At 42.4% G+C, this 14,122-nt stretch overlaps 1 protein-coding gene across 5 annotated transcripts in view; it reads left to right on the forward strand.

Moving 5' to 3' along the window:
• ABR (ABR activator of RhoGEF and GTPase) overlaps nucleotides 1–14,122 on the forward strand; it is an 826,710-nt gene that overhangs the window by 609,933 nt on the left and 202,655 nt on the right. For all 5 annotated transcript variants that reach the window (XM_069226275.1, XM_069226276.1, XM_069226277.1 and 2 more), the window contains one exon: nucleotides 9,931–10,099. In XM_069226275.1, the coding sequence (XP_069082376.1) occupies nucleotides 9,931–10,099 (169 nt within the window). The remainder of the gene's footprint in view (nucleotides 1–9,930; nucleotides 10,100–14,122) is intronic.

Genomic DNA, 14,122 nt, shown 5'->3' on the forward strand with positions numbered 1-14,122 from the left:
ATGTAAAGCGCTCGACTTCTGCCAAGCAAGATCGCGCTCGTAAATTAGAGAAAAAGAAGTCCACGAGCCCGATGGAAAACAGCGAGCCTCTCATGTTTTCTGTACTTGGTCGCTGCGCTCGAGGAGGGCTAGCCACCGGAAAAGGAATGAGTTATGCCTGCCTTCGACTAATGAAAGCAAGCAGATTTTATTAGGCAAGCCCACGAACCAATAAAAAACACTGACGTGAAGTTGACAGCGCTCCAAGCCCTTTTCTAAATACAAAAGAGTCTTGCTGCGATACGCATGCGCGAGCGCACGCAACGCAGGCTCGACCCTAAAAATGAACAGTGCGGGTCAGGCCTCTGGTGACCTAGATGACCTTTCACCTTGTGAGAGGGTTACATCAGCCACGGTTTTGGTCATAATACTGCATGAGGGAGACATGGTCATTTGTCTTTCTTTTGGTCCCGTAGGTGACAAGTCTGTCAGAGGTAAGCCTGGGAGATACTGCTGCACTAAAAATAAAATAAAAATGTCAATTACTGTTAAGTCATCAAGCAAAGAAAAATAATTATGAAAGGGAGCGGAAGAGAGCAGTTCCCCTTCAGCAAATTCATATGGCCTAGATGCCAGGGAGTGTGCTACTTAGGTGGAAGAGGAGTGTTTACTTAGCCTGGTGAGAATTCGGATGCTCAGACTGCTCAGAACGTGCATCAGATCAGCTCCAGAGACTGTCTTCAATGAGTTGCTTCCCAAAGCTCCCCCACTAGCTAAGCAGCTGACTTTGGAACCTGGGGCGCTGGGTTCAAACTCGGCCGCAGCATTTTTCGTGTGATTCTTGGCGGGCCTCTCGATCGCCTTGTGCTTAGAGATGTAAATATTTGAAATGCAATTGTAAACATAATGAAGTTGATCAACTGAAGGATGTAATTCCTCCTCTTAATGTACATGACTATCCTCTCCAGACACCTTTCATTGTACAGTACTTCATTGGTTTCACATAGATGCGTGCAAAGTAAATACCTCTGCCTATATGTAATGTGACTCCTTTTACCTGTTAGCGGATTCTTAGGATGTACATGACGTGAGTGCTCGGGACCGGCCCATGGTTTATACAGGTTTTCTGATGGTGACTCTGGCACAACAAATTGATACTATGACAGTATATGTTTGCATTACCTTCCTTAGATTTTAGGTCAGTTAATTGTTTGAATAATTTGTCTAGATCCGAAATCTTTAAGTCAAATAGTGAAAAAAGATAGGGTTGAGCTTTTGAAATATGCCAGATCATGGAGACATTAGGGCACCTTATCTAACTGAGACTTTACTCAGAATAGTGATTATTGTACAGTTATTTTAAATGGTTGCAATACACTTATTACATTTTAAAAAACATTTTAAAAGGCAAAAGATATTTCACAAAAATCATGGCGTTCATAAGCACACTGGTGGGTAAAATGCGAGTTAAGAAGTCATTTTTCCTAGTCAGGTTTGAGGATTTACACAGTTGCCTCTACTTGTAGGTCTTTGGTGACGACATCCCTCTTCGGGAGGCATTTGAGATTGCTGAGGTAACAGCATTGGGTCTTTATGTGGCTCTTGGTTTGGAACTGCCCATGAGTTGGCTGAACAGGAGTGATTTATAAATTCCTTGCACCACACTGAGGGTGACCAAACTTCCCAGTGGATATTTCCAAACTTTAGGTTCTTGAGATCGGCCCGCTCTGATTTACAACGGGCCCAAATATTGGCTTTCATAACTCACAAGGTATCCAGAAGAAATATCTTGTATGTGATGTAACTATATTCCTACAGGAAAATTTCATTCATTAGTGTATTTGCAGTTACAGACAGTATTTAGTTGTAGTTTACAAGGGTTTATCAGAACACAAATAGGCTTAGATGTAAGACCAAATTAACATGAAATGAAATGTCAGATTGTCATTCCGCTGATCCTGACCTGCACTGATGCCCTGAAGAATGTTAAGGTGAAAGTACACTGAGTGAAATGTGTCGTTTTAACACAACAGGCTTCAGTTCGGTAGTGGGTATAGGTACCAGGAGCAAGTAGAACAATAGTCATATTTACTGTTGGTGGCTGGAAGGAACAGAATCTCAGATACCGGTTTATTGTATACAAGACATTAAACATCCACAGAAACTAGACTTGATTTTACAGAAATACTGCACCCAGATGGAAAACAATATGCATCACTGATGGTGAAGGGAGGCTTACTAAGCAGGCCTAATTGTCAGTGATGTATAGTCAGTCAAGTAGAGAGAGCTCCATACCAGACTATTGGAGCTGAGGTGTCAGCCACCATTCGATCCATCATCCACTATTTGTAAGGTAATTATCATATAGTCTTAACCGACAACTTCACTGTCATGCACTGTGTGTAAAGTCTGGGAGAGTAGAGTGTAAACCATGAAGCTGTGCTGGGCAGCAGTAATGTTATGATGTTGGACAATGCTGGGGGTTTTCCATTCCTGCAACGATTGGCATCATGCTTGAGGAGAGGCAAGGCAAGTACAGGACATTTTTATGCCATTATATTGCACCGATTCGGTCAGTGTTGCTGTCAACGTCACACATTTGGCATGCTTCGCAGTTATACTATGCTGTGTTGTACAACTATCATGTAAGTGGTTACACATTCCTAATGTAAGAGTTTGTGACAGCACTGTCTATGTCAGCGATTCTTAACCTTTTGACTTCAGTGGACCCCTAGAGAGTCATTAGTGGAAATCAGGGGATCCCCGTATAAGCAATTTGTATGATTGAACCACAAAATAATTCTCACAAATACAGAAACACGTATACATCAAACAAATACATTTATTCTGAAATATTGTATTTAATTCATAAGCAAATACATGTAAAAAATAGAATTTTACTGAGAAGGCTGGAGTTTTTTCACAGTCCAGTTTTGTTTCCAAAAGACAAAGCAATATGCTGCTCTCCTGCATATGAGTTTCATTTGTGCTCCTAATGGATGCACCTTTTTTCTCTGTGCATCATCAGTGCTATTCCAGTTGAGACTACCAATCAGCCATTCCAGATTCAGTTTGCTGTACTTGTGCTGCTCCCAGGAATCAAGATAAGGATGCAAACTACATTTTTAGCATCACATTTCAAGATCCTTCATATTTACAGAACATTTTCACACTTTCAGTTTTGCTTTATGTATATGTACTTTAAGGCTGGGTCTAATCTGAGGTGGTGTGGTGGGCTAAAGAATGATGTGTTATAATGCTACCCCAAGCGACAGTCAGTGGTTAGACATATTCCAAGCGTTCCTTCCATCATCTTTTCTGTGTTTGACCTAATGCCCTAACTCAGAAGTTTTCAAACTTTTTTCCTCTGCTTCCCCCCTAAAAAGGTGTTTAAGAGAGACTCCCTTTAAAACATTTTTGGCAAGGATTGGAGGAGCCGCGGCAGGGCTGAGCACAGGGGGCGGGGTTTATGAAATAATGTCAGAGGTGCTTATTCTGTAGCTTAAAAGCCACACTAAATGTGAGACTTCTAAAAAAGCATTAACCAAAAACAGTGCAGGACAAAAAACATAGCTGTTGTATTGCGAACCCCTAGCACTTCTGGGGCTGAAAAGCAACTGCTTCCACTGCACTAATGATAGCTGCAACCCTGAGTGTCAAGTTATCTCTTTCAATACTACCCCACCATGCCTGACCATCACTCCAATCGTGACACAGGTCTTCTGTCCCTTTAAAAAAAGAATATAAGCTCCCACATGTTGCCCCTCTTTTTTTGCAGCAAGGGTGTTCTGAACCCCAGTGCTAGCAAGGGAAATCAGTTACCATGCCTTTTTGTAAAAGATAGACTTAATTGTGATGCACTTGGCCCCTACGACCCAGAGTTCCAGTGCTGCTAGACCTACTTCGCTAATGATAGCTAATGCCTTGTGAACAGGCTTACATCTTTGCCTTTTGTTTAAAAAGATGGCTGCATTCTCTCTCTATCTACTTCCCTGTTATCCTTCTGATGCTCAGACTAAAGTGTCTTCTCTGTCTGTTCTTCCCTCCCTTGGCCATTGCTCCAAGGCCCAAAGCAACATTAGCACAGAAAGAGGGCACTGGTCCCTAATGCAAGCAAGGAAGGATAGTAAAACAGAAGGAATTGTGGTTTAGTTGGCCCCTCATATCACTGGGCCCTGGTGCAGTTGCATCAGGGCCCAGTGATGTGAGGGGCCAACTAAACCACACTAATGACAGCAACAGCTCTCTTCCATAGACTGTGTCCTGTATCCGCTCCACTGGACCATCACTGCTAGACCAGAGGCCCAAAGCAGGCTTTCTGCCATTTGTAAAAGCAAGCCCCACAACTCGCTCCCTGTTGATTGGGCCCTGTTCTTTGTGCAACAACATTGAGCTGGGCCCTATAGCTAGAAAACATATAAGCTCCCAAGTCCCTTATTTGTACTAAGACAACCAGAATTGTGGTGCAGTGGCCACTCACACCTTGCCCATCACTTGCTGCATTAAGAGCACTCTAAAAATAATAGCAATAATGAAAATAATAAAAATAAAGGACCCCTATGTAATCGACCTCTTATTCCTCCGAAAAAGCTTTCACTTTCTACTTGAAAACAAGTAATGAGCCCCCACATGGTGCCACCCCTTCTGGACCATCTCTTTGACAGTACTCTAGGATTGTCCTCCTTTCCTCTTTTTCCTGGGCCATTACTCTGCGGCCGTAGGGGTCTGGAGGACCAGGGCTCTGCATCAGAATACAGCCCTACTGGCCTCCTCCCTGCCACCCCTGGACTCAAAGTTTTACAAACAAATCCCTAAACAGTTATTGTTAACCTTGAGGTACCTCTGCCTGAAAGCAAAGAGAGGGGGGGTGTAGAGGGAGGTGTGGGGGGGCTTAGATAAAGGCTCCTGTTTTGTGAAGTTGGAGGAGCAAGAAAGGGGTAAAGAAGAAACAAGCTTTCTTGCCAGGCTGCTTCCTGCCTTAAAGAAATGTAGATGTGTCCGATTGTTTAATCACCAATTATAAAGGCTGTTTGGGAGCAAGTATAGGCTTTAATTGATGAAGTCATTTGAAACTTCAAGGTGACAAAGAACTAGGCCTGTATTTACTAACACTTCGCTCCAAGTTTGCTTCACAAAAGTGACACAAACCAAGGGCAAAAGATTGGGGTGGGATTTACCATTCAACGCAAACTGGAAGTTGCCTTGGAAAGGTTCACAAAGTAACACAAACTTGTGCTATGCACTACTTTGTGTCATGATTGGTACCTAGACATTCTCATACATCCATCCGTGGATTTTTATGCAAACCCCCATCTACTAACATTGGTAGGTGAGAATGTGTGCCAAAACCTTACGTCTTCTCAATGCTGGTGGAAAGAGTAGAAATGTTTTCATTTCTCCTTATTTTTCAATCGTTGCCTGTGTGTTGCCCTGTATAGCACACATACAAAGTGGGAAAAGTATTAAAGAATAGTTTTTTTTGTGCTGGAAGCATCCCCTTCTGGTATAAAACCTATGCTTTAGAGAATTCACACACACTTGCATTATGGGGCAAGGGTGTGTGCACTAGCAAATGGCAACTAAAAGTAAACCAGTGCTGGAGGTGAGAAAAAATGTGTTATATCTTGGTAGATATAGCAAATTTCTTTCCTGATTTTTTTCTTTCCCACTATGATGCAAGGCAGTGCAGAAGCTCTGGCTGCTGCGCTGGCTTGCGTTACATATTAGTGAACATGGGCCATAATCTTTTTGAGGTAAATAAGGGAGGTATCACAGGAATTTTGAAGTGTATTGTTTTAATGGAGACAATAATGTTTCAATAGGTACAGTCTGATCAGTTATTACTAAAATATTTTTAAAGCCCTTACTTTATCTTAAAAGCTTCAGAATTTTTTAGGCAGCCTATTTTATAATGTGTATAATACAACTTTTAAATAACAACTTGCATATTCACAGTGCTTTTTGTCATCCGTCTGGACCTTGTAGCACTATAAATAAACAAGTTATTATTCCTCAGCATCAGCCAGTATTTAATTCTGTGAAACTCTTGCCACATACACATTGCATTCATGGACTAAGTTTTCACAACATGAGTACATTTACCGCCAATTAACTTAGCGTGCATTATTTTTCATTTATGGTTTACACACTATTGTTTTATAATGAGTTACATGAACATGAAGAAACAACAAAATACTTACAGAACACTTTGTTCTTTCCAGCCACATCTTTGACCCTGCCACGTGGCACTCTGGGTCACAGTTCATGCCCCTTTTTCTATGTAAATAAAGACAGCCTGGAAATGCATCAAAAAGGTAGCGCTTTCTGGCCATCTTTGTTTACAAGTGCTGGCAGACACATTCGCGCCGCACCTGAGAATGGAGCCTCTTAACCCCAGGGTGGAAGACCTCTGCCCTAATTAGCCAAAGGTATTTCCGACTGCTTACTTATCCACTGGGACTAAGATAAACCCGACTGAATACACCCAATTAGGCTTACTCTGGTCTCTGGTTACTTGTGTTCCAGTTCAGAGAGAACCTGGCTTGGCACTTGGGTATGGACTGTTCTAGGAGAGCAGGACCAAGACTGACTTACGTATGACTGGGTCTAATCGGAGGTTGAATGGAGGGCAAAAGAACAATGTGTTTGGAATGCTACCCGAGTGATTTCTTGCAAGCATTCCTCCCATTACCTTTGTGTGTTCGCTGTGTATATATATTAACCTCAGAAAAACTGTTATTCTTTGTGAGCAGCCTGGTCTTTAAGTTTTGGAAGGCTCTGGTGAATAAATATATTTTTATTTCTTCGTAGTGCGATTTGAGTCAGGTGCTGGCTCCACTGATGGGTCTGTGATTAGATTTCCATTACTCCTAAAAAAGTGCTTCTGGAGGCCATAACTTCATTTAAACAGTTGTGGACTTACTATATACAGTGGTTTCTGAGAATACTATTAATACTGTAGTTTTCCAAGATGACAACAGATTTTTGTCTGAACCATTCTGTGCAGCTATCTGTTTTTTTGTTGACGGCCCCCGCCATGTCCAAGGTTGAAGAGAAGCTGTATAGATTGGATCCAGAAAAAGCTCACCACCATGACACATAACAAAAACAGTGACGTCTGATCATCAGACAACTGTTTACTGCATAAGAATGTCAAATGGACCAAGAGTGCAGCAGAATGTACAGACCATACGTTGTTGGGCTGATACATGCTTCTACTAAAGAGTGCTAAGAAGCAGGCAATTATACCACTTCTTCTGGTATCCTTGTGAGATTCATCGGGCAGAGAGCTGTAACTACTTTCTGAAATGGGACACCTTTGCAAAAGGTGTGCGAAGTGGTCTCTTAGACTTCCCATGCAAAACACTTTGCCCAAAATAAAATGCTGAAACTGAGTGATCTACCATCTCTCACGGTGTTAGGACCTTCCATCCAGATGTGTTTGCTATTGCTTCGTAGTGAAATGAGAAATAATTAATACATGGAGAAAATGACATCTATAGAAAGTTGTTGCAAACCTTTCATCATGTTGCTTCTGAATAACATAGTATTTCCCCTATAGATTCCTTATTAGTCATCGAACCCCTTTATTTTCCTTAGATTATGGGCTTCCCTTTGAGCTGCAAATATCTCGGACCAACAGGACATGCTCACCACCGGTCAACAGTGCAGCCCCTCTTCCGAGCACTATGATGGTGTAAAAATGAATCTGGGTTCCTGTCCTAGTGGCTGGAATATTTCAAAGATAAAGCTTCTTGTAAGGGGACACAGTGTCCATCAGTGTGCGCATTATTGGGGGTACTGAGCTATATGTTTCACCTAATGATTCATACACTGCAGCATTCCTGGTTGGTATGCCACATCATGCAAAGTTATCACATTCCTTATTTTCATAGGCCAGATAACAGTGTGAGGATGAGAATATCATTTTCTTCCAGTGGAAGGAAATGCTGTGTCCAAAGCAAAATAAATGTGTATTAATATCCTGTAAATTCTTCAGTCTGTAATTCCATCTGATGCTTTCTGGTAACCGTATCAAAGCTTAATCGATCGCGCCTCTCGTAGTCACCTTGATGTAATTACAGACCTTAGTCTCCATCAAGGTCATCCATTAATTTCTTCAATTCTGAAACTGAAAAACAAATGCCATTAGTATTTCTGCAAGACAGACAGTTTGGTTTTGCCTGATGTGTGTTTCTTGCAGTGCTGTGTGGTCTCACCACAGCCATGCATCAGTATGCATACAAGAGGAGACCCCTGGCCAACATAGACTCTTTCTAGTATTCTGTAAGTGGTTGACTTCCTCATATTCCACTCAGTGTGTGACATATTTCACTTCTTACAGGGCATGTGAACTTGTGCAATTTAGAGATTCCATAAAAGTTGGACACAAGATTGTTTAACATAAAAACCCTTAGGAACTTCTTACTTTGACTTGCGATGAGTGGTCTTTCTAAGCTACTGTCTCCGAGTTGGTGAGATCGCTAGAAATATTTTGTTGTATTGTTGCAAGCTTTTATGAACTTTATTTTAAAACAACTGGTGGCTTTAACACACAAAGGATGATGCATACACAGGCTGCTATGTGTTTGTCATTTACCAGCTTGACTGATGGTTAGAGCAGAAGTGTAGTGTTTTTGCAGACACGGTCCTGCATTGTGTTAGTGCTTATTTCCAAACACAATGGCAAAAGGTGATAATTGCCCCTGCAAGGTATTCTTTCATCGATAACTTAAAATCGGGTTCTCAGTCTATTTAACACTGTTCTTACAGTGGGCTCACAATAGCCCAAAGTCAGAGAGCTGCCCCCGTCTTCCCTTGGCCGTCATTGGGCACATTAGTAAGTGCTGAAAAAAGAATGCGTTGACTAGTGATAGATGCGGATACTCGCATTATGAACAAAGAAGAGGAGCTGCATATTGTGCCTTGAGTCCCAGAAAAAGAAGAAATCAGCCAAATATTCTCAAAACAATTACACAAATGTTTTTTATCATATTACTTCAACAAAAAACGCATGCCAAATATGTCTCACAGTACTTTGATTTAAAAAAAATACATTGCAGATATTGTTCAGGTTCTCAAAAGTGGTTCCTGACAGCTCTCACTGGTGAAACATTTGCCCTCTTTCACCTGGACAGTGACCATGTCATAGCACCCAGCCTTCCACTGCTCGAGAGCATCTACCGCCCAGCCTCCAGACTATTAAATTGTTTAAGGAAGTGTGACGACATTGCCTCCACATTGAGAGAGTACAATTGACTACTGCTATAGGCTCCTGTCGCACGGTCTTATGCAAGGAAATAGCAGCCAATAAGTCACCATCTCAAAATGTCAGTGCAAAACCACAGTGACATCGCCCGTTTCTGCATAAAGAGGTGCACAAAATAAATTACTAGAAAAACAAGACTTATCTCGCTGTAAGCAAGGAACTGGAATGGCATGCTTCCTAAGATCCGATTTCTTCTCTCTCATCCACTTCAGAGCTGCACTAAATAAAGCCTTTGAGGAACATACCATACAGACTCATTAGGTAACCACCATTCCTCCTTATTCACTTTATCCCTTGAGCTAACATAATGGGGCGTTATCTCCACCCATAACATCTGCAGATTTATTATTAATCGTCCACGTCTCCCAAGGTGGTGACTGAGTTGAAGATGAACTTAAGGGGAGGGGAATTTAGTGGTCGGTTCTCTAGAGATTTTCCACCGTTACACCAGAGAGAGCTGGTTAGAGCAGCGGCTGTACCCTCCGAACAAGCCTTCTGGTCTTGGAAATGATAGACAACATAGCATTTGATGCAATAAGACTGGGTACAATAATTAAATATAACACATAGCAGGTAAAGCACGTTGGCCAAACTATAGAGTATTATTATTGTAGATAATTATGTTAATGTTTGGAATAGAGGGGCACAGGTAAGAGCATCTGTTCTCTTCTATCATCCTACAGAAAGAACCAGCAGTACGAGTGCAAATGGTACATGCCACTGGCTGACCTTGTTTTCCCCTCCCTGGAGGAGTCGGAACCCCTGCCTCAGCTCCACGCCATACCTGACGACGAGATCGAGGACATGAAGGGAAAGATATCCTGCATGAAAAAGGAGATTCTGAAGGAAAAGGTAAGTGTTGGTCACATCACTCCTTGCAGATGTCTGTCTCACTCTGACTCTCGGCAGGTGAAGAAGGATGGCCAGCTGGTCCTTTCGCAGCAGTGGTGTGGGGATAGGACTTTTAGCTCTTTTTTTGCACAAAAGCATGCTAACGTTGACTCTTTACTGTTACATCTGTTTATAGCTTCGTTTAATGACAGCTTCACTCAGCATTTCATCTTTCTGTAATTAATACTAGTATTTCTGTTGAAAACTCAGGAACATGCTTTGACACTGTAATCGTTAGTGATTATCATATTCCACAATAATTTGCATTACAAACTTAATTCCCTGGAGACATACGCCTATGGTTCTAGGTTAGTTCAACACGTGGAGTTGACTGTCCTCATTGGTGACCTTTCCCTGCATTCATCATTATGTGCATGTTAGTTGCTACCTACATTCTCCTTTCATCCTGTGCAGCTGTACAGAAAGGTGTGTAAATGTGTCCTTGATTACTCATATCTTCTTTTCAGTTTTTTTAAATGGTGGTTTATTTCCTTCATCTGTGATCTTTTGGATGCCGAACCTCTGTGCTTCTGGGTGCGACCTACCTCCGTGCCTACGGCATGGCTGTCATTTCCTTTTCTGCCCGCCACCCTATCTCCCTGCCTATACCTCCCTGCTGAAGCCATCTACTACTTCCTTTCCCCTCTGGGTCGGCACCATGAGGTTATGGCCAGTTTCCTGCTTTTTTTAAATGCCAACCTTGAGACACCTCTAGGTTAGTGTCTTACTGCGTTCTGTTGTTCGTTCCAGCCCCTCTTTGCTGCACTCATTCCTGCTCGGTTGTCCCACCTTGCCCCCATACTCATATGCGGAACTCAAGAGTTTGAAAGGTTCAGCAGGGGATTCATCTGCAGCAAAACTGCTCAAGTCAATTTGACACACTCTATCCCTTCTCTTATAATACCCTCATGTGAATGCAAGAGTCACTATGGTGTACTACGTTTCTGCAGGAAAATATATCAAGTTTTTTGTTTGAGTGATGTTTCCCTGACTCCGTTTGAAGAAGACTGGGTGGAGCAGAGGTGGTTATTATTTCTGCTGCAGGACAAGTAGGCATTGGGAAAACCAGTAGATCTGGTGTTGGCTGCCAGCCTTTTGGCTTTGTAACTGCTTCTTTTGTTTTGTCATGTTTTTTGCAAAACATTGTTATGAAAGCTGCTAGTACCCTCATCAAAAACACAAACACTGGTTAGACACAAAAATATTTTTGGTCTCAAAAAGCACACATTGCCATAGTCATCATTGGCACTAAAGGGAACTACTTTGTGTGTGGATGTGCTCCTGAAAGGGCAAAATGCCATCATTCTCAGTGAAGTTAGCCAATGGCTGATTTGGGCTGACCCATTGCCACATGCTGTAGATTGGGTAAGAATAAATGTGAATGACACAATAGCAGACCAATGAATAAAGATTACTGGCTGCAAACCTCTATGAGTAAGAGTGATATACATATACATTTATTTAATTTTAGTAAAATCTAAATACTTTGGCTAACACCAGACCTAAAAATGAGGCCAGGACTCAGATAGTGGGTTCACTGCAGAAGCGCTAGGGACCTCAGTTTAAGGCAACCAAGTGGTCTTGTAATGCAAGAGTTCCACATTTTCTTCTAGTCTAACCACTCAGTAACAGTATTAAGAACATTATGGATCTAACTTCTGTTTTGTGATCAGCCTCCATCTTATGGCACAACAAGTAACCTGATTTTCAGTCTACCTGCTTAACTGAATACTATAACCAACCTGATTCCAATTTTGATTTTTTTCTGGTGTTTGATTTTATTGGGAGATCGGTCCAAATTATCAGTTTGGTTGTATTTCTTGGATAGGCCATGGTTTAGTGTGATGGCTGCATAATTGTTACCTTCAACTGCTATTGATCTGGACACAACTAGAAATATCTTCCTCCTTAAACAAGAGGGAAGCTGTAACAAAACATTTCAAAAGCCATATTTCCGTCTGTTCCATAAATTGAAGTGTGCATGCTAAGACACACCTTATAAAAACAAGATGAGAATGAATTTAACACAACAGGTTTTACCTACAATTTGTTGTCTTCTCAGAATGGGCTTAGAAGCATAAGCCTGTATTATATTAAGTTTGTAAGGTGGGAACTGGTATAGGTGTCTTCAGTGTCTGTGACATCCTGTGGGAACTACCCTGCATTTTGGGAGTCTATTCTAGGTCCTCAGCACCATAGCTAGTGTAAACTGTCCAACCGCGTCACTGTCAAAATGAGAGTACTTTATATTCCAAGTCTGTTGCATTCTGTAATGCCATTCCTTCACCTTATATCAAAGTAGGTTTCAATGTCTCTGATGTAAATCGAAGGAGTAGTATTCCTAAAGGCGCCCAGCTCGATGTCCCATACAATTAGTACAGAACAGTTAAGGTACTTGTCATCAGTAGTGTATTGCATGGTGCAGTAGAGAACCATGTTTCAAGGAATGAGAACCTCACCTTGTAACACTGTGACTCTTATAAGGATCTTTCTTCAATCTTGCAAAGTTCTTGTCACACAGGTGGTAAAACAACATTCATCCGATGAGCTCAATGTCCCAGAAAACAGGTTTCCATTTAGAAAGCTTAGAGAATCATTTGTATGCGGGCAGTTTCATTATATTGTGCAAGGCACTGTCCTTCAGAAGAGCTCACAATAGACCACCTCACACAGCGGGCTGCGACTGAGTTTGATATTTAATTTCAAACCGCTCCTTACTGCCCTCCTTGTGGTTAAGACCCAGAATAGGATGAAACTCCAGTGGTTTGGGACACATTAAAACTAGCCACTGCACTATTCAGGAATTGGGCAACTTCGAAAACAAGACGTGACTCCAGACGATTTCCTCAGTGTTTTGAAAGGATGGCATTCTAGCTTGAAAGTAGCAGCAGCTCCACCCTTGGATCTTTAACTTTGCCTTTGTGAAATGACCCTATTTTGGCCTCCACTTGATGTCTCTAGTCCTCAGATACTGCTACAGTGATAAAACAGATCATGCCTGTGGATGCTGGTGATTGATGGGGAAGAGAAGTGCCATCTATTTTTCTTTGTGAAGTTCCACACTCGTCCATTTGTAGCAAGGGGGAGGGAGCTGTAGAGCGCATCGTCCAAAATGGCTTCAAAATGACAGAGATCCGCCGGCCCCTGTAATAAGTCTATAAATCTATCCTGCAGCAGAGTGCATCTGTACAGACCATATGCCCCTGTGACTCCTACTTTCAGTGCAGCACAGCTGAGCAAGTTTCCGAGGCTCCGGCACACCCGCCACTCTCCATTGACTCTGGGTGACATCCGAGCCCAGCAAGGCCAGTGATAGCAGAAGAATTGAGTTGCGGCCTACTTGCCTTGCTCAACTGTTATCAGGCTTTCCACATCTGGGAGCCTGAGCTGTAAACACCTGCATCAGCTGAGTCATGTGCTGAACCCCAAGATCCTGGTGGTTGGCCTACTCTGTGGCAGTGCCAGGGGCATTATTTGACTCAATGATTGGCCCATTCCAGCCATGCCTAAAGTTTCATGATCCAAGGCACCAGCTTATTGGCGCCCAACGGATGTAGGTGATCATTGTTGCTACTGACATGCGCGGTGGTTGCTGGCCAGTGGGGGAGGGCACGACCTGGTCCTCATGGTGGTGTTGTGAGCAACCTGTTAGGCTGTGAATTGGGTGTTGCATCCTGGGGATGGTGCTATGGTAGTGGCTTAGCTGGTTGTGGATTGATTTAACTTGAGAGGAGCTGCGTATTGTGCATTGCATGAGGTCACTTAATCAAGGGCTTGCTGGGGGCAGAGCATTGATCCCACAACTTATACCCCACCATGGGTGGGCCATCACCTTTTCACTTCATGCATACCCTGAAACTGTTGACTCACTACCACCATGAACTAAGACTTCATCAGTAGGCTGAGACTCACCAGTCCTTACCAACATTTTACTACTTTGAGCAACTCTGGGAGAAGGGGTGGGTCCCCCGCAGACTACCAGAA

The sequence above is a fragment of the Pleurodeles waltl genome, chromosome 3_1 (genome assembly GCF_031143425.1).
Source record: "Pleurodeles waltl isolate 20211129_DDA chromosome 3_1, aPleWal1.hap1.20221129, whole genome shotgun sequence".
Lineage (NCBI taxonomy): Eukaryota > Metazoa > Chordata > Amphibia > Caudata > Salamandridae > Pleurodeles > Pleurodeles waltl.